General features: G+C 36.6%; 1 protein-coding gene across 8 annotated transcripts in view; it reads left to right on the forward strand.

Moving 5' to 3' along the window:
• Window positions 1-16,259, forward strand: part of CYRIA (CYFIP related Rac1 interactor A) — a 59,067-nt gene extending 42,808 nt beyond the window's left edge. For 7 of the 8 annotated variants that reach the window (XM_075049101.1, XM_075049099.1, XM_075049097.1 and 4 more), the window contains 9 exons: window positions 4,556-4,677; window positions 5,623-5,728; window positions 6,771-6,907; window positions 6,992-7,069; window positions 7,342-7,458; window positions 7,554-7,633; window positions 10,071-10,197; window positions 12,836-12,906; window positions 14,174-16,259. In XM_075049101.1, coding sequence (XP_074905202.1) covers window positions 4,556-4,677; window positions 5,623-5,728; window positions 6,771-6,907; window positions 6,992-7,069; window positions 7,342-7,458; window positions 7,554-7,633; window positions 10,071-10,197; window positions 12,836-12,906; window positions 14,174-14,237 — 902 coding nt within the window. In that variant the 3' untranslated portion in view covers window positions 14,238-16,259. Of the gene's footprint in view, window positions 1-4,555; window positions 4,678-5,622; window positions 5,729-6,770; window positions 6,908-6,991; window positions 7,070-7,341; window positions 7,459-7,553; window positions 7,634-10,070; window positions 10,198-12,815; window positions 12,907-14,173 lie in introns of all 8 variants that reach the window. The other variant, XR_012653306.1, reaches the window with a different exon arrangement.
• Window positions 16,260-21,786: the final 5,527 nt, after the last annotated feature.

Below are 21,786 nucleotides of genomic sequence, written 5' to 3' on the forward strand. Positions count from 1 at the left end.
GATTTCCCCCCACCATCCCCAGAAAGATTCATGCAATTTTCAGTTAATCTTCATGTATGATTAAAAGTGTCTATTATTAGAACATGTCTGGCAGCAGAGCAACTGCCCACTTTTTGCGTAATAGGATATTAATTAATATGCTCACTCCACAGGCGGCAAGGCTAGAGATGTAATCTGTATCCCGCCTGCAGGAGGTTAAACTCTTGTCTCCTGCACTGCAGAGAGTGCCCTAAGCAAGAAGCTATGGCTCAGTCGGAGAAAGGTTGTCCACTCTGTGTCCGCCACGGAGCTGAAGCCTGGCGCTGATATCCCTGGCACAGCACCATGCACATAGCAAGTACTAGCCATTTAGGGAGCTTCACTTTGTTCTAGCTAGTTTAGAAAGGATGAAATTCACAAATCCAGTGTAGACTGGATAGGGTACTGTTTCTACCTCATACTATTATTTTTAATATATGGAGTATAGGAGGTTCTGATACCCTCTAAAACGCATTATTCCCTGTAGTTGTAATGCCTTTTGTGTTTTCTAAGGACATAAACTAGCCTTTCATCTAATTTTGTCCCAGACTGGAATGGGAAAAATCGTTGTCATGGTGACAAACCTGAAATAGGACGTTAGCATTATACAGTAAAATACATGTGCTGCTCTCTAACTTGCTGTCAGTGGCTGGTAGAATTATTGGCCACCTTCAGCAGTGGACAGGACAAGAAAAGCTGAAAGCAGAGCTGGTAAGACAACTTGTTATTACTCACTATTCTTTTGCTAGGCAGTTGAGGCCAGGAGGGTGTCATGTATTTTTGACAAATGCGATTCCATATTCACTGAAATGCAAGCACTAACCAGCTTCAGTGGGAATCCTCTTAACATGCAGTTTGACTGAAGGTGGAATAAAGTTCTGTGCTTTTGGTCTGCATTTCAGATACAGAAAGGGTGTGTGGGTTGGGAGTACTTCTTTTAGTACTGTCTTGTTATCTCTTCATAAAAATTAATTCCTGAGATATTGTTATACCTGATTTTGTATTGGTAAAGGCTTCATATCCTTTTTGTATTTAATCTTGTCATATGAGTACTAATGTCTTACCTACATAGCAGTTTCTATGTTTTTTCTAATGCACGCTTGGTGAAGAATGGGGTAGACACCTTGCACTGTTAGGGTCTTTTCTGAAACAGATAATAGATATTTTTCTAAGAAAAGAATGATGATTCCACCTTCGCACCCCACTATGCACCTGAAATACTTAGTGCATCCACAAATGGATTGTGGTGGGTCCAGCTTTCCCCCTTTTTTAATGACATCTGAAGCCCCATCCAAAACATGGAATAGACCATGTGTGAAGATGAAAGAGAGCATTTGTTCATGCAATGAATGAATTTTCATATCCTGTTTTTTTTGTGATGGAGTCAATGGAATTACATTTCTCTCCAGAGCTAAAATTTTTGCTTTCTAAATGGAAATTTGCTGTATACGAAAGAGTCAGGCCTGGTCTGACTCTTGAATTAATTTGATAGAGGATTCATTTAGTTGTCAGGTTTAGGGTTCACGTTAGAAACATTTGGGCAAAGGGAGGTGCAAGGGTTTCCTATTTTGTCTTATTAAAGACAGCATACTCTGAATGCTAATCATGAGTACTCTAAAAACTCAGACTTGAAATGCAGTAAGTCCAGTGATTATGGTAATTTATTATGGAGAGGGCTTGCATTCAACATGGATTAGTCAGTGGCTGTGGTTTTGTTTATAAATGGGCTCTAAGCTTAAGCATGTGCAGGTTCTCTGGTGGTATGGGGATAAGAGGTGAGCACTGCCAAGCAGCGATTCCTCACTGTGATGCAGGAATGGTTTGGTTTTTTTACTCAGAACAGAGGAACAAGCTTTGGTATTGTTGGAATAGAAAACCAATTTTAAAAGCCCAAATCTGTTATGAACAAGTCTGTATTCCTTTTAGTTGTTGTTGCCATTATTATTATTGTTGTTGACAGCAAGATGAAATCTTTTTCAAAGTGATTGATTAGAGGTATTTTAGCTGACCATTTTTGGCAAGATCTTCATGTAAAATCCCTTTTGAAACATGACCATGGTCTTACCAGAAATCTGTTTGCATAACATATTTCATAAGCAAGATGCATGTTTTTTTAAAAAAAGCCTGAATCATCCTCCCTACCTTTATTTTTAAGCTAAACACTTTCAGCATAAATATAAACCGCTTCTGCAAATGCAAGCTAAGCCTGTTGCTGTGTAGCCTTTGCAGCCCTCTTCCTCTCCCTTCCCTTTCTTTCCCTTTTCCACCCACCTACCTTCTCTTACTCCTACTTCCCCCAGTGCTGGGATACTACAGAAAGCTTAATGGGTTTCAAATATTCAGCCATCCCCCAACTCCCAAAAGATGAATTGGGAAAATTTGAAAAAGACTAACAATTAAGGGTGTTACTAAAGGCCATTTTTAAGTCCCAAAGTGCTGAGCAGTGTATAGTGTTTACATTTCTATTAGGGGATTATACTTTTTAAAGCGAATAAATTGTAAAAAGTAACATAGAAGTTAACCAACCCATGCTTCAGGTGAGCTGAACATGCAAATTTTACACTCATTAATTGTACTAATAAATTACTTATTCTCTTTTGTGACTTAATATTTGCTGAAAATGTTATTTTAATTAACTTTTGTTTAACTATTAAAATATAGATATTGATTTATAGGTGACTCCTACCTTGCCCCTACTCCGTTCTGTGGTATGTAACGGTTTAGCAAGATTACCACTTTCTTCATTAAACTCAGAAGCATTTACTGGTTTTGTTTCTTTATCACAAGGTGACAGACCCCTTAATGGCGTATATCTGAGATTTCTTGCAGCTTGGGGAAAGAACCAGTCAGTAACACTGTAAACTTAATGTGACTAATAGGTCAGTTGAACTGCCATGTCCCAGCTGGGATTTTCCTGTTTGGGATAGTTTTTCCCCTTGGTGCTACTTTCTCTTGCTTTTTGAAGGATAGCGGAATTTTTTAGTTACATGAAATATTTTGGATATAAAACCCAGCTGAGTAAGCCCAGCTTAGTTTTAATTTCACTTGTTCTGTCCTTTAAACAAGATTAGGGAAAACTTCCAGAATAAAAGGAAAGTCAAATCAGGGTTGTTTCATGTGCCCAGCCACCAGGGACTTATGGTGATATAGGAATATGCGAAAGATTTTAAGTACTAGTTGCTTCAGAGCTACAGACGTGTAAATCTCAGCCATTTGTGTGTCGTTTGTGCAAGGCCCATGGATAACTTGACACATTTAAACAAATTATCCCAACCTGAAACGTCATGGAGAGAATGCCTGCTCTTTCCATACTCTCCAAGGTGAACCCATTCATTTGTTTCTAATGGGGGGGTGGGTAAATGAATCACATACTGGTATATGGGTGGAAAACTGTGTCTCATTTCTTAAGGAGAGTGAGAAGACTAAATAGAAAAGGTATTTTTAGTATTTCTTGTCTATTAATGTAGAGATGCATACAGTAGCTCTTCCTAATCAGTGAGTTTTGAACTGAAGGTATTTCATTGCTTTTAATTCAAACAAGTAGTCCTTAAGTCCTAAGATTCACCTTCAAAGTATTTTTTTCTTCCATAAAAATTAAAATTCTATCTTTACAAGAGAATACAAATTTGGGGAGGGGGGGAAGTTGCGTCTCTGTAGGAATCTGCTGGGACAATGTGATTGTTTCTACAAATACTGACTACAGTTCTATATATAGGTCACCCATTCTTTAGTCAGTGCCAGTCGTCTTTATGTTTTAAAGCAAAAGAAGGCAAATCTCCTCTACCTCGTCTAATATGTCAATGTTCTAGGGATAACATCGCTCCCTGGTGTCACAGTGCTGTGAAAATCCCATCGGATGGTATTTGAATGGGAGAATTGATCTACTTCCAAATGTCATTTCTCTGAACAATAAAGGTCTACAGGTCACTCCCACTCTGAAAACTAATCATTGACAGCACTGAATTTATTTTAGTAGCAGGAATGCTCTGTGACGTACATAAGAAAAATGTTTATTTTTAACAGTACTGTATCTGTGTTTTACAAAAGGAGAAATAAATTGCCCTGGTTAAGGAAGCCTGGAGGACAGTCAAAGTGGCATAATACCGCACTGCTCCATCCACTGAAAGGCCTGATTTTATCCCCAAGCTGCAAGAAAAATGAACAATTCTTTGTAATCGAGCTGTGGAGCTCATGAAAGAGAGGGACATTTTTACTAAAGGACTGATGCATTATCCTGTTTTCTAATAACATTGCTCTGTGATACTGCTTCACTTTAAAATGCTGCATTTTGAGAAGAGGCATTATGACTCAGAGCATGCAAAACCTGTACTGTTTTTCCTTCCTTGCTATAGAAAGCAGAAACTTGGATGTTAGCAGAATGGCAGTGCAGTATAATTGCATATTTTAAAAAAGTACATCAGAATAGAGTTACACATAGTCAGGCTGGACATAATGTTGTTAAGTAGAGCTGAGTAATCTTGCCATCTGTACTGCAGTTACCTGTTGACTTTTTGCATTTTGCTTTTCTGTTTCTTAGATGCACAGCCCACAGATGGAGAAAGGGAGGTATGGAATCAGATCAGCGCGGTTTTACAAGACTCAGAAAGTATGCTTGCAGACCTTCAGGCTTACAAAGGAGCTGGACAAGAAATTAGAGATGTATGTTTGTTAAAGTTAATGACAGTTCTTTTGGAAGGAAAATCAAGCAAAACTCGATGTGTTCCTTGCTTCTGTTCTGTATCCAAGCACATTCTATGAAATGATACAAAAATTTTCATTAAAATTGTATTTAGAGAATGTGTTGCAGATTATGTGTAATGTTGAATGTAGAGCTCTAATGTGAAATCATTAAATGATGGCTGTTGGAACTTGTTTTAGGTTTACTATTAGTAATTATTTTCCATTTTAAGAAACAGCATTTCATATACCTCGTTTCAGATATCTCATGGTAGAAGTCAAAGTTCAGGACATAGAAGAAATAATACTCAGATGTCAGAAATACACTATAAAAAAGTTGAAAATAGTTGTTCTTTTGTGTAAGTGAAATAATGAACCACAGTAAATTATAACCTTACATCCACTTTACAGGCATGTTATTCCATGAAACTGGTCCCAAAGTACAATTCTGAACTGTAACTTAAAATTTTTCTCAGCTGACCAAACCTTTTCCCGCATCAGCTTCGCAGTTACTGTTAGTGTGACCTGTTGGTTACTTAAGAATCTGAATATGTGGAAGATTTCAAAAGCATCAAAACCTTAAAAGAAGGCTATTTCTGCCATTTCTGCTATTTCATACAAAAAGTTTTACCTGATGCTTCTACAATAGTTTTGCTCCCCAAAGAATACGTTAAAACGTGTTTCTGTATGTCAGTGGTGCATTGGAATGAGTAATTTTAAATCACTATGTTATAGGGGGAGAGGAAAGGTGGAAAACACGGCATTTTTGGACTTACTAATTTTCTATTCCTGTGCAATGTAATTTCTCATAATTGTTCTATGTTTTACAATAGTTACTTTCTAAAATAATGTAGTAGAAAAATGCCAAACCACCTTTTGCTTGTTATTCATGTATCACAGTTCTTTACAGTAATATTTTCATTTCAGGCAATACAAAATCCCAATGATATCCAGTTGCAAGAAAAAGCATGGAATTCAGTATGTCCTCTGGTTGTAAGGCTGAAGCGCTTTTATGAGTTTTCACTCAGATTAGGTGAGCCCTGTTTTAGTATGTCTGTTTATTAGGCTACTTTATATATAAAAAAAATAGAAAGCTGCTTCTTCCACAGATATTAGAGGGTTACTATTCTTTCTGCTTGATATCAACAGACATTTAACTGCAATTACATTTGTCAAGGCATATTTTTAATCTTAATTTAATTTCAAAATTTTCATGGTTTGTTAGTTTGTCACTTAAAATAGATCTGTATTATCTAAACAGAGTACAAGCAAAGAATGTGGTAAAAGTGTATATTCTCTCTGGTGCCTGCCACTCTTCAGCACTTCACTGGTCCATATTGTATTAATGCAATTTAAATTTTTTTAATTTGGATCTTTCAGTTTTAAAAGGAATGTAAACCAATAACATTGTGAGACTTTAAAAACAGGGATAACGGGGAGAAGGGTATCAATAAACTCTCTCACAGGGTGAAAATCCAAAGTTGGGCAGGTTTTACTCTAACTTTGTCATCCCTACAAACCCCCAAAATGATGTAATTACTCCTTGAATTAGGACTCTGGAAGAGAACCAGTGTGCAAAAATATATGTATGAAGTGGGAGAGCTCCTAATGCAAGGGAATTCTACAACATCCTGCTTACTAAGTCCTTCACTTTTTGAGTTATGCTAGTAATTATAGCTGCGGGAGCTGAATTACATTGCTATCAGTACCTAAGAGTACACTTTTAGTAACAGAGATGCCAGAATAATCTCTGTACTGAGCTGATGGCTGATTGGGGAAGATGAAAGAGAAAGAATTGAATATCTGAATGCCAGAAAAATGCTGTCTTTAGAATTTTTGATAGGGAACCCAGATAAAGGGTGATAAAAAGTGGAGATATCTCAGTGATACAAAATGGAGAGAAAATGTCAGAGTGCCTGAAGAGACAGGTGTCTTTGGCTAATATTTCTCACCTTAGAATAGTAAGAAAAAGCATTTCTATTAGGGCTCTGCATGTTTGGAGGTTTCCTTCCCAATACTTAAAACTTTGTTATAAGGTGGACTGAATAGAATTTGTGCTTCTGATTTTTACTCAGAGAAAGCCCTGCAGAGCTTACTGGAGTCCTTGACGTGCCCACCTTATACTCCAACTCAGCACCTGGAACGGGAACAGGCTCTAGCGAAAGAGTTTGCAGAAATCTTACATTTTACTCTTCGTTTTGATGAACTCAAGGTTAACAAAGTCTTTCAATACATGCTGATTTTCTCTGTGTATTTTGAACCGAAACTGATTATTTCCTTTTTATCTTCCTTGAAGATGAGAAACCCAGCAATTCAGAATGACTTCAGTTATTACAGGCGGACAATAAGTCGCAACAGAATAAACAACATGCATGTAAGTAAATGAAATCTGATCTGCTGTTCACACTGAGGTATTTATCAGTACACATTTATACCATTTGTGGTAATGTTTTTTCTTTTGATACGCTAGCTGTCATGTTCTCTCCTTCACACTGAGAGTTAATCAGCAGTCCGGATGAAGTGATTAGAGTGGAACTATTCATGCAACAATCTGCTTGCTGACATGAGCATATACTGTACCTTTTTCTTGCTGCTGGCAAGATTTTAAAGAGTTTTACTGACTATTTTTTCTCATGTTTTCATCAGCTAGACATTGAGAATGAAGTAAACAATGAAATGGCCAATAGGATGTCCCTGTTTTATGCAGAAGCCACACCAATGCTGAAAACACTCAGTAATGCAACTACACATTTTGTATCAGAAGTAGGTAATGGGGGAGAAAAGGTCTAACACAGACATTCTTGATTTTAATTTTACAAGATGGTATACTGAACATTGGCTGTTTTTAACCCTTCTAGAACAAAACGTTACCAATTGAAAATACAACGGACTGTCTAAGTACTATGGCTAGTGTATGTAAAGTCATGTTGGAAACACCGTAAGTTTTACCTTAAATCTTGTTTTTCTTGTATGAGAGAATTTGTATTGTATTTTAAGTAGCCATCTGGGATAAGCACAGGTTTTTTCCAAATGAATTCCTGTATGTTTGCCTTAAGTTGTTATCACTTTTGTATACAAAGCATGACCTGGTATTAGAAAGCCTTGCCTCCTATTTTAACCACTTTATGATATTTTTCATGAATTAGCATTGAGTTTTGTTAGGAAGAGTTTACGTGGTCAGTCTGCATTTCATCAGAAGCTTAAAATACAAGTGTAATCTTGTGCTTCAGTGTCTGTGTCTTCTCTAACTAGGGCCATAGGCCAGCTACTGTCTCTTGTTTGCCCATGCTGCTCAGTTATTAGCAAGATTCTGGCTCTTCCAAGTACTGCTTTTGCAAATGATACACAGGGACTATTTTGAGGATCATTTAAGTAGATGTTTTTTGGATGCAGCCATCTTATTCTGGATATGAGAAAGTTCAGCTATATGGAAACTGTACAACTGTGTTCCTATCTACTAGCATAGATAGAGGCAGTGGGGTTGCTATTGTTTAGGTATGCATGTAGTTGAGTATTTTTGGGGTTAGAGGTCTCTTTGAGTGGAAAACACATACAAGATAGAGTCAAGGTAGCCTTCCCATCTTTGAATTGTTTGTTCATGGTGCCATGTAGGGGGTAGAACTCCTGAGGTTATTGTGTTTGTTTATGAAAATTCTGGCGAAGTGTATGTAGGAGGTGGGACTCATCTCACGATCCCAGGAGATCATAGAAGTAGTGATTGAAAAGTAACCTTATGTGTCAGCTCATTTTTTGGCAAAAGTGGAGAAACAAAGTTGTGAGTCATCTACCAGAAGATTATCTGATACTTAGTTCTAGTTTTGGGACAATCAAGCATTTTCACATCAAAATGTCTGTAGCCTTTAAAACTGTTCATGTTACGATGCTGTATAAGAATAAAAGTTGAAGTTACTGTAAATTGAGAGGTAGTATAGCACAGATTTTAGAATTTTTAATGATACGTTTAGGTGAAAAAATCAAGCTTTATATTGAAAATCAATGAATGACAGTAGACAAATCTATGTATTATCTACTCAAAATAATATTTGTTAGAAAAATTGTGATAATTTCTGATTTTCTCTGCTGTAGTTCATTTTTCATTTCCTGATGATGGTTTCAAGGATTAGAGCCAATAGGGGCTGTCTTAACTGTGTGTCGTGGTTTAACCCCAGCCAGCAACTAAGCACCATGAAGCCGCTCGCTCACTTCCCCCCCCACCCAGTGGGATGGGGGAGAGAATTGGGAAAGAAAAAAAAAGTAAAACTCGTGGTTTGAGATAAGAACAGTTTAATAGGACAGAAAGGAAAAAAATTATAATAATAACAATAATAAATATAATAATAATAATAATAATAATAATAAAAGAATTGGAACATACAAAACAAGTGATGCACAATGCAATTGCTCACAACTCACTGACCAATGCCCAGTTAGTTCCCAAGCAGCTATTCCCCCTAGGCCAGCTCCCCCCAGTTTATATACTGGGCATGATGTCCCATGGTATGGAATACCCCTTTGGCCAGTTTGGGTCAGCTGCCCTGGCTATGTCCCTTCCCAACTTCTTGTGCCCCTCCAGCCTTCCTGCTGGCTGGGCATCAGAAGCTAAAAAATCCTTGACTTAGTACAAACACTACTCAGCAACAACTGACAACATCACTGTGATATCAACGTTCTTCTCATACTAAATCCAAAACATAGCACTATACCAGCTACTAGAAAGAAAATTAACTCTATCCCAGCCAAAACCAGGACACTGTGCCATCCATATTCTTATTTTGGTATTGAAAAGTTAAAGAAAAACTTTTTGTTCAGTCCAGTCCTGTTTAGTAGGCTTCCACATTTTTAGATGCTCAGTGAACCTGGGTTGTTGAAGTTGCTTGCCTATGGACTTAGAATAGGGACAGAGAGCGAGCAATTACTATGATCCACCTAGGTGAAGCCCTGAACTTACTAGCTGCTGAAATTAGATCCCACTTAAATGTTAACTGTTTCAAAGTAGGAATTTAAGCAAAAAGAGTAGCTTTCCTTTGAGGTCCTGATATGTTGTATTTCTAAGATTAAACAGAAGTATGATCAGTCTCCATCATATTTCATGCACTGTGGAAGTCTTCTGTGAAGCCATCATCATAGACATTTTGCTGAAGTGAGGATCTGGACTGTGAAGGGTTATTAGAAGGGGTTTACATATCTCTTATTTGCTTTCTAACCATTCTTCTAAATTGACATGGACTTATGCAATTCAAAATTCTTTAAAATTTTACTAAGATGCATCTTCAACCTTAAAATACAGTTTTAGTTCAGATTTCATGCGCTCATAGTCTAGTTTGCAAAATTGTCCAGTAAAAAGTCAACTTTATTTCTTTTGTTCTGTTTTCCAGAGAGTACAGGAGTAGATTCACCAGTGAAGAGACCCTTATGTTCTGTATGCGAGTAATGGTGGGAGTTATTATTCTGTATGATCATGTTCATCCTGTGGGAGCTTTCTCAAAGACATCAAAGATTGATGTAAGAGTGACTTTTCTTTAATACTCTGTAGGTTCAAGAATACTAGTCTGCAGCTTTTTTTCAGCACAAGGTTACAGCTTTGTATGCATCATTTTAATTACTTTTGAATGGCAACATTTAGAATTTATCTTCACCTATGTACTTTGTTTGAAATTAAAATAAGGGTCAGTCTTTTGTTCTTTGTATTTTCTTCCAGACACAGATACTCATTTGTCTTAGTTAGCTCTGCTTTCCTGCCAACTGTATGGTTACACTAAAATAATGTTGTATTACACCTACCCTGGAATAAGTTCTATAGTCATAATTGTTTATTAATCATGTACTTTATTTATGCTAAATTGTTCATCTTGGCAGTAGTTCTGTTGTAAATAAGCAGATATTCGACATTCTTTCCCTTTTGTCCGAGATCTGAAGTAGCAGAACTGAAATGTTATTGTTGTAATGCTGATAATGAGCCTTCAGTTGTGGCTTTGCCATGACCAGTGACAGGGAAATGAACCTTATTTTTTCATCTGAGATACTGCAAGCACACACAAAAATATACTCTTATTTTTGCTACGTGTTTTTATAAACCTAGATGTCACACGCTACATCTTTCAGTAGAAATCAGCTGTAATTCATGAAAAAAGATGCAAAGTCTTTCCCTTTACAAGAGAGCCTACATCAAAAGAAAAGAAAAAAATATATATGTATTATTGTGCTCCATGACACTGAGTCTTTGTTAGCATTTTTCATCTGCAGATATCAGTATTTTACCACATCCCCTCTTTGACTCTGTTTTACAGAGGGAAAGATATGTCACAAAGAGGTGAACTGATTCGCTCAAGGTCATGCAGCAGATAGAGCCCGGGAATTGAATGCAGACTTCCTGACTGCTAATTCAGTCTCTTGCCTACAGAGACAATCCACAAGTAAAATTTTGATAGGACCAAACATATGATGTGTGTACTTTGTTTCTCACATTTATCCTAAAGCCCTGTAATCTTACAGGAAAGTTAGCTAGATATAAATGGGAGACAGGAGATGTATGACTCAGTTTTTAAAAATGAGTACATGGTCCCAAATCTTAATTTGCCTAATCAGTTTGATGATTCGTCTCTAATAAAAAAAAATAATAATAATATTTCAGATGATGAGTTTGTTTTACTGTGAAAAACAGTTCTTTTCTCCAAATTAGTCACAAATTAGTCTTGGGAGCCATTTCAAGAGAATGTCAGGGACGGTGGAACAAATTAACCTTTCCTTACTCTTTCAAGACTGGAGACTGTATTTCAAGCTGTTAATTACAGGCTCCTAGCTTGAACATCCTAACAGCTTCTCTTTTTTGACTGTTTTAGGGATTCTGATTCTAAGAAAAATGGAAAAGAATGGTTTGAATTTTTATCCCCTTTGAGTTTGTCTGATCTGATTTCATGGGGCATGTAAACCTGGACTGAGTGACGTGAATATAGTCCTGAGTTTCTCTAGTTCAGGAAGTGTAACTGTGTCACTTCAAAACATGGGCTGCTACCCTGAGAATTTCATCTGATCTGCTACTTGCAAAGCTAGTTTTGTCTTCCTGGTAGAAATGAGCCAACTGAGCAATGATTAGCGACTGTTAGGCTGGTCATGGTGCAGGAAGCTGAGCTACATTTTCCGAATGATTTTTATTGGCAAATACGTGGACCCTGACTTCAATTTCATCAGCCACTTCCATAATAAGGCAGAGTTGCTCTTTAGCTGCAAAGAAAATACTGGCATGTGGATTTAGCACTGTAATGTGACTTGGAAAATTAGAAGGTTCAAATCTTGACAGTGCCATATCTTTATCTGTCATTTTAAATAAGATGAAATTAATCTAGACTAATTTCTGGATAGCTATGAGATGTCTTCATAGCAATGGGAAGAAGTAGGTACTTCTGGAGCATGATTCATTGCATATGAAAGTATATTCTGAATAGGTTAGAGGAATTTCTTATTTCTCTCTATGGACTAGATAGGGAGTGTATAGTGGGTCAAATGAGTTCTACCTCTGCTTTCTGTGCTTCATTTCCCCTTTTGTAAATTTGGACAGAGTTTCAGTGTGGTTTTTTACAGTCTCCATGAAGGTGTTCATTCAGTGTGGTGTTTAAGATCAACATCATGGACTCCTTGTCTCAGATTAAATTTGTAACCACTAGTTATGAAACAAATCATAAGTTATGACTAGTTAGGTTTACAACTAAAAACTGAATACTGAAAATTACTTCCTTGTATGCAAGCATAAAAATAAAAGTCAAAGTTGAAACATGTCTTCTGATAGTTGCTAACAGCAATGGCATGGAACGATCTTCCAAAATCTCTTTTTTTAGCTTATATCAGCTGTTCTTGATATTTTTTTAAGTTGGAATTGGAGAAATCATGTGCAAGTTAAAATACATACACTTGATATATAATTTACTATCTACAAACACTTACTGAAGTAGATGTTTTCTCAAAAGTTAGGTTTTTAACGTAAGATAATTTTTAATAAGCTATAATGCTTTTATTGTGTCATATATAAAGCAGCATTAACACTCAGTAGGAAAAAAACCTGTCTGTCTATGGTGAAATTTCTCCTTGTTTTCAGCTAGTGCAATTCATATATTATTGTTCAATAGTGGCATGCTTCTGTTCCCAGATGAAGGGATGCATAAAAGTTTTAAAGGAACAACCACCTGACACTGTGGAGGGACTTCTGAATGCTCTCAGGTATGTGTGGCATAATTACTCAATTCAGCCTTAACAAATTCCTCTTTGTTTTTCTTCCAGTCTCTTTATATTTAAGACTTTTCACCTTAGAAGCTTAATTTATTAAGAGAATTGTCCTTTCAGGTTTGCCTTCATCACCTGGGGTTTTCTTAAATAATATTCATTTCTTTCAATTCCATTTCACTTTGATAAGCAATGACTATTAGTATTGGAAGTCATAATGTCCTTCTTCAGAGACACTTACAGTTTGTTTTATCACCTAAAACTTAGCCATCTAAAAGGTAATCAATACTTCAAAAGAAAACGATATATCTGAGCTAAGATTTGTTATATAAAATACACCAGCAGCTAGAACATTTTAGAGGCAAAGAGTAGAATTTCTCTTTCTCAAATCCTTGATACTTCCCTTCTCTCTTTCCCTTTTAATAAGACTTCTTTTTTTTTTTTTTATTTTGCTAAATTATACAACTTCAAGAAAACGGCAATCTAAATCCCAATCTTGTAGCTAAGTGTTTAAGGTGCTGTCTTGGGAAGCAAGACACAATGGTCTGACACTTCTCTGAAGCTGAGAAGGTAGTCTTAGTACCAAGTTTTTCAGAACTGTATTGAAATCTCTAGCTTGGATAGAGTGAGAACTACAGCCATAACCACCTCCATATTTGTTTATCATGTATTTTGAATTAAAATCGCTGTGGAGTTAAATCCTACAGGTATCAGGTGTGTTTTGAGTTTATGTGATAATCAGTCTCCCTATGAACATAAGCATTGGAGAATGTTTGGGGTTACATGGAAAAAAACACACTAAAGCTCTTCCATCCTCCCAGGACATTTAAGAAAGCTGCTTAAAATTAGGTTTATAGATTATGCCAAAATTACTCCATCTAGATTCCTAAGTCCTTTTAGTATCTACCCTATTTCTATGTCTTTGCATGATTTTTACTTCTTTGGAGGCATTTAACTGGAAAAAAAGATAATTTTGGCCCAAAATTATGACAATGTCATAGACAGATGGCACACAGTATTTTAGCCAGGATGTAGCCACAATTCTCCATTATTAACAGGGAATAATTTATTGCAAGGGGTATTTATAAGATAAAGAGCACCAGACTATTAGCAGTTAAATTCCAGTGATCCGTGACTAGAGGAACATGTAAGTTCCTCCTTTGTGTAATTGAACTGCAGTGATTTCAAAAAACAGGCACTGAAGTTTTCACTTTTCTAATCCCTGTTCATTTCATAAAGTATTGTTTTAACTTGTACTTTCTAGGTTCACTACAAAACACCTGAATGATGAGTCTACTTCAAAACAAATTCGAGCTATGCTGCAGTAGTATCCTGAGACAAGTAGATGTTTGTATTGATCACAGAAGATGTGTATGTTTACATAATTTAATACGGTTTGATGTTAATACTTGTGTGTATTTACATAACCATTTTCTTCACATTGCTAAAATACATGAATCTGTTCATAATCTGACTGACTTTATATAGTGCAGCCTAAGTTTTTATGCTAGCCTTTATCTTTTGACTTTTAAAATACTTTTTTACTTAGATACTTCAGCTATGACAGTTTATCTGTGCATTTTAATCCTTAAACATCTTCTCTATCAGAGAAGTAAGTAGTAGTGAAGACAAAATGGAAATCAAATAAACTGAAATGTCAAAGATACCACAGAAAAGGAACTTTAAATGAGGAGAAAGTTAGTGTAAGAGAAAGTAAAGTTCACTGGTTATGTTTTAAGAACATGTGCACAGTTTTGTAGTCACTTAGTTTTAGGATCTCCTCAGACTTGTATGAATAGGAGAATACCTGAAAGTCATCACACTCATAAAATACGTTGTCTTTCCTGTAATAAGTGGAGATCCACCTAATTTTAAGGATTATGTGCTGGCTGACATCCAAAAAGGTATTGCAAAGAGGTCATTTTACCTTTCTTATTAAGTATAACCTGTACCTTTCAACAATTGAGGAAATTAATGTCCTTTTTCAGATTCAATATAAATAAACAGAAAATGTGTTTTAAGACAATTGCTAGATTTTGAAAATTCTATATAATGTTATTAGATTTAGAAAGGAAAGGGAAAATACTAATGCCTTGACTTAACTAGAAAGGGTTTGTCAATGTAAATACATCATGATGAACATTATCTCTCAGACAGCTCTACCCAGTAAGTAATTTTTTTGCTGATATAAACTGGTATAAAGCAGAACACACTTCTGTAGCAGCAAAATTCCCTAGTGTCAAACTGGCCTCATCAAACTAGGGATGATATAAATAAGTTTTAAGAGCTGAGCTGTTCTTAGGCACTCCATCAGGTTCCTTGATAGTATTACGCATTAGATGATTCAGAGTCAACACAGAAATATATATCAGCTGACTGCTCTTCATTTGTTTTTGAGATGTGATTGATGCTTCAAGGAGTTGAGTTCCTTGCTGAGTTGTTTGTTCTTACTTTCTAGTAATTTTTCCAGTAAATGGAATAGAAGTACTTTGCCAAAAGCAGCAAAGTGCTCATGCTCTGTTAAGTGTGTCTTCTGGGTGGTCTGCAGTTGCTGTACATATTCTTGCAGAGGTCATGTTCTGAGAATGTGTTCAATTTTGTGTACTTTGCTTGCATGTATGTGTGAAAAATCCAGTGCTTGTGCACAGATTCAGATTTGTATTTGCTTATTCCTGTGTACGTAAATCAGAGTTTGTGTGCTCTCACTGGAATTTTCATGCATATCACTTCTAAAAACATTACCTTAAGACTTTGAAGATGCATTTGGTCTGCTGAAATTTGGCTGCGCTGTGACAAATTGAGTCATTGAACTCAGTCCTTAAACAGTCTTAATATCCTAAGTTCTTTGGAGTAGGGATTGCTTTAGAGTTTATTTCTGAGCAGAACGACCACTGTGAGGTTTCTCAAGCCTGATCAGAACCCACAGGCACCAATGTTACACGTGTCGTGGTACTGGACAGCACCGTAACTCCGGTGTTCATGTCACACATCTGCAGTTGTAGCAGCAGATCACTATGTTGTTGTCAGGAACAGAATTAGAAATCACGCTAGTTTTTTTTCTTTTCCTGGAAGCAGTGATCACATTGCTTTTTCACAGTAGTAAATCCACTGTTTACAAGCTCCATTTTTAATGGGCGACATATAAAAATGTATATTAGGGAAAATCCTGCTGTGTTCAGAGTCACTTCCAGTTAGGTAAATCTAGGTGGATAACAGGTCATTCTGTTGAGCTTTGGTAACTGAAGTTAATACACGCTTACCTGCAATTATTTGTCAAACAATGAAGTCTTATCTTTAAGTAGCCCAGAGGAAAGCTATTTGTCACTTGTATAATAAAAATGTAAACCTTAAAGCATTCCGTGAGTTGTCATGTGCTGTTTGCCAAAGTCACTGAATTTCTTTGCCTGCTTTGATGTTTTTGTACAGAAGTTTGTTTCAAATAATAAAAAGTTTGGTACAGTAAGCATTGGGATTGTCTATATTTAGAGACAACATAAACAGGTTGAGAAATATCTCATTTGAAGTTTTGGATCTGAGATACAGTAGGCTTACCTTTATATATATAGTTTATAGTTTATTTAAAAAGCATTTAAAATGTTTCACTTGTATGCCACAACAATATAACCTCATGTCACTTAAACAGTTCCTGGCTTTTTCTGACAATTCTTGGCACTTGTCTGTCATCTTGACCAGAGGAAATTGTTGATACTTCTTTACAGAGTACAGGGCATGAATCCCTTCTGTGACTTTTATGTCTTCACATTAGTCATCCTAGGCTATGGTGGCCATCTCGGGTTGCATTTATAATCAGTAAGGTCACCAGAGGATGATTCATTTAATCTTAAGATAAGTGCAAATTAATTGCTTTTGGAAGAAGAGCTATATAGACTAATGGTTAAAGTTATTGATCTCCATTTTGTCAGTGTTTCTTCTTACTTTGGCTCATCATTATGTAAGAATACATGTTTGTATTATGATAAATATTTAAGCCTCATAATGACAGCATTTCAGAATGTGCATAAATGAGTGTGACTAGTTTGGGTCAAAACAGCCCTAAAAAAATTTGCTTGTTTTGTGGTAGAAGAAAATATTATTTTAGGATGGTATAAACTTGAAAGACTAGAATATGCTGCTGCAAACAAATGAATGGGTTTGAAACATAATTTATGACTTCTAAGCTTTCTGCTGCTACTAAGTGGCTGTCATGAAGGATAGTTACTAAGATTATATTTACTGGTATGTGATAGACCACATCACTCAGATAAATTATGTAATGTTTTCCATGTCTACTAAAATTTACAAAGCAACAAAAAGTCTTCTCTGTGTTGCTTTCTGTGTTGTATTTCAGTTAAATTTAAACTGGAAGACATAAGTAGTATGTAAGATAACTTGTGTTCTTACATTTACTCTGAATTAAACAAAGTAGGATATAAATTCTTGATATCAAATGATCTCTCTTCCCCCTTCCCCATTTACTTCTTGAGAAGTTTAATGGAATCAATATATTCCTACAAAAATACAGTGCCAGTTAGGTGGGTGCACATTTGGGAAATACTGCATCATTTTTTCCTGCCACATCTGGTTTTGTCCAGAACCAGTACAGATTCTTGTCTGTCCAGTTCTCAGTCTGTCAAGGTCCCTCTGAATGGCAGCACAACCATCTGGTGTATCAACAGCTCCTCTCAGTTTTGTATCATCTGCAAAATTCCTGAGGGTGCATTCTGTCCCACCCTCTGGGTCATTAATGAAGATGTTAAACAGTATTGGTCCCAGTATCAGCCACTGGGGTATGCCACTAGTGACTGGCCTTTAGATGGATTTTGTGCTGCTAATCACAACCCCTTTGAGCCTGGCAGTTCAGCCAGTTCTCAATATACCTCGCTGTCTGTTTGTCATCCATATTTCATCAGGTTGTCTATGAGGCTGTTATGGGAGGCAGTGTCAAAAGCCTTGCTAAAGTCAAGATAAATAAGCCTTCAGGGACATCAGCCAGTTCTCTCAGCATTTGTGGTGCATCCCATCAGGTCCCATAGACTTGTGTATGTCCAGTTTGTTTAAAAGTTCCCTAACCTGATCCTTCTCCACCAAGAGTAAGTCTTCCTTGCTCCAGCCTTTCTCTCTGGTCTTAGGGGCCTGGGACTCCTTGAAGGCAAATCCTACCATTAAAGGCTGAGGCGAAGAAGGCACCGAGTTCCTTGACTTTCTCTGCGTTGTCACGAGGTCCCATACCCCAAGTAGCAGCAGGCACACATTTTCCATAGCTTTCCTGTTGCTGCTGATATACCTGTAGAAGCTTTTTTTGTTGGCCTTCACATCCTTCACCAAATTTAACTTCAGAAAGGCTTTGGCTTTCCTAACTCCAACCACGCATGCTCAGACAGCGTCTTTATATTCTTCCTGGGTCTCTTGTCCCTGCTCCCACTTCCCACATGCTGCCTCTTTATGTTTGAGTTGAGTCAGGGGCTCCGTGTTCATCCATGCAGGCCTCCTGCCATCTTTGCTTGGTTTTGTGTTTGTCAGAAAGGACCGTTCTTGAGCTTGGAGGAGGTGATCCTTGAAAATGATCCAGCTCTCCTGGGCTCCTCTTCTCTCCAGGGCTGTATCCCATGCAATTCTTCCAACCAGATCCCTGAACAAGTCAAATTAAAATTCCCAAATCTTTCCTGTAAACCATATTGTGGTTGTATAGTCAGGAATATGCTTTTAAAATTGTAGGACTGTTAGAAGTGCATGATTCTATGAACATCAAAAGTTAAGAAATACAAATCTGGCATATTCTGAAGTTTGTTAATAGTTGCAAATAGTTGGCAGAGATGGTTTTTTGGTTGTTTTTGTGGGTTTTTTTTTCTTTAAAAAGTAGGACACTAATTACTATTCTCTTACCTCAGAGGAGTTGCCTAATGCAAGGTTACAGAATCTGTGAATTCATACCATGAAGCAGTGGTAGATAACACAATGGAAGCCAGTGAGCTGAAACAGTGACATGAATTTGATTTGCCAGTAGGAGAATAAAACCATTTTGGTTAAAAATCCAATATAGCAGATCTAGTATTTTAAGTTAGTAGTCTGTAATGCTTCCTGCTACAGACTAATAAAGGTGAATTTGTGACTGGTACACAATCCAAATTCTGCAAACACAGAATTCTCTTTCACACTGATTTGAGACAAATGTAACTTAATTGATTTCAGTAGAGCTGTTTGTGATTGACATGGTTGTAAGCAATACCCTTTGTCTTTTCTCTGTTGTGGCCTTTGACCTAAGTTGCTTATTACTGAGCAAATTGAGTCTTCTGCTGCTGCAGATCAATGATGTAACATGATAATCTTGCAGAGATCTCTTGCACTTGACTGCTTTGAAATTAAAACTAAAATGACCAGTGCAGTAGGTGTTCTAGAAAATCAATAAGTATATAGTTAAAAAGTAGACCAACCAAGTGCTAATCCCTAGTTTAAGAGGAAGATATATCACAATTTTTCAACAGATCTTAATTTGGGGTCCAGCTGGAATTAATACAACTCTCTTGTCTTGGGTGTTTGGGCTACAATTAAATATGTAGGCTTGGGTATTAAGAATTTGACGTACCTCTTGACATTTTAAAGTTATTAACAGAACTTAAAGGTTAAAATATTTGTATGTGGCTTGGATCAAAATTGCTGTTACAGTGATTGTTCTCATTCATGATTCTGCATCCACTTCAGTGAAATCCTAGGGTTCAAAGAAATTTCCCATGGATTTTAGTGATGTGTCAAACAGCTCTTTCTTACTGCCTTGAAAATTGTGGAAGAGTTTGTCTATCTTCTCTAGACACACAAAGAAGTTGGAAGAGGACAGTGGAAGATGATCAACCTCAACTGGTTTAGATATTCCATAATGACACAAGGATAAAGCAGGAGACTTGACATGGATGCAGTCCCCGTGCAGTTCAGAAACTACCCTGTCCGGTGGGTTGTGTGACGTGGTGGTGTCTGAAGGTCAAATCATGTTAGATGGACAGAGAACTTCTGAAGGGCTTTGACCAGGAAAGGTTTCTACCCAAACTGAAGAATCTTGTCTCTTTACAGACATGATTTTAGGATGCCATGGTAGGAGGAAGCTTAAGGGCTCTTACTAACCTTACGTCCCTTTCTGTGGCAGCAGCACAGCACTGTGCAGAGCCTGTTTCCACTCCAGTGGCTGCTTAAGAGCCCACCTCAGGCTGTAACCTCTGCTCTTTGATGCTTGGCTTTATCGAGTAATGTAAAGCAGTGTGTGAGAGAATGCGAGGTGGCTCGCCTTAGCTCACCTGTATGCAGCCTCCATCTGCCTTCTGCTCCTGTAAACAGTTTTCTCAGTGAATTCAGAGAGATGGGAACTGAACCTCATTTTGGTAACATTTCTGAGAAGGTTATTGGAAAAAAGTGATCTTACACTGGTTTTTCAACAGTATTAATGTTTGACAATTTCAGATATATTTCTAAATTGAATGCTGTGGGTTTATACGATTTTAATTTTTTCCACAGGAACTTTCTATGTGGTTCCTATTTGTGTCTTTACAAACTCATAATAAAAAAATGTCTGATAGTGAAATATGGTAGTTCTATGGTCTTTTGTGTTTGATTTAGTTTAGGGTGGCTGGGGAAAAAAAAAGTTAAAATCCATTTAATGTCTTTTTTTTTCTTTTTCTTTCTTTTTGTATTGCATCCAAGGCTGTGATTAATTACAGGCACTTTAACTATTAAACTCAGACTTAAATAGCATGCAGCATCAGAGCTCAAAGGCTCTTTAATAGAAACCTTCCCAAACAACATTCCTTACAGTGGACTTGAATTAGGTTTCTTGGAGCAGCTTTACCGAACAGGGATACATGGTCCTAGTTACTAAGATACTGAATATGTCAATATAAGACTGAACCAGGTATTACGTCTCTATGAAAATTTTTAATTTGGAGAAAGAAAAGTTGTGTTATCTAGCCAACCTAATTAAAGGAGTTTTGTGGAGGTTTGTTATGTGTATCAGATGAAATGTACATTTGGATTACGCATACTCAGGTATATGTACATAATAATATCTATGATATTTATACAATGAAAGATTATTTGTAACCACTGACTTAGCCAATTCTTTGCAGCTGTGTTTTAAAACTACAAGGTGAATGCCACATTTGTTTTACACAGCCTGTCAAAGTGACATTTGCCTTATTAAATTTGGAAGCTTAAAAAGCTAATGAAGATTCCTTTTGTTCAGTGGTTTCACATTCACATTGAGACCCACTATTCTGATTATATGTTGTATAACTGTAATTACTTTAATTGAGATATGCCAGTAAGACCATTTTTTTTCTTTATTTTTGTTATTCATGATTAATGGACCAGAATTTTAAATAATACAATCCAGTGTAGGTTAAATGAAGTCAGCAGAAGTACTCAAATCCATGCTATCTGAAAATTAGTTTAAATTATTTTGTTGAAAAATATTACTTCTGAGACAAGATTATTTTTCAAACAAGTTATCAGTAGTCCTTATTAATATATGTATTTTCCAAATAGAAACTGGGGGTTTACTGTTATAGATATTATGTTAGCTGAGTATGCAAGGAGTTTGAATCAAGAGGCACAGTGTAACTGAGCTGAGAAAAGACAGAACAATTTTGGTAGAGTTTGACGCAGGTGTCCAAGCCACTGATCACTGTTCACATTGGAAAGTTTGAGATTCCTCAGTTCTTTCATACTTGTAAAATTAAAAAAAAAAAAAAAGTCTGTCCTCTTTGACCCCAAGAACAATTTGAAATGCCATGCTTAATAAAAATCAGCCCATAAACACTAACAAGCAAACATTTGTGGTTTTTAGCTCTGAGAGGTACAGGCTTCAATTTAATTCAGATTATTTTCATGCCAGAT

This window comes from Buteo buteo, chromosome 17, assembly GCF_964188355.1.
Source record: "Buteo buteo chromosome 17, bButBut1.hap1.1, whole genome shotgun sequence".
NCBI classification, from domain to species: Eukaryota; Metazoa; Chordata; class Aves; order Accipitriformes; family Accipitridae; genus Buteo; species Buteo buteo.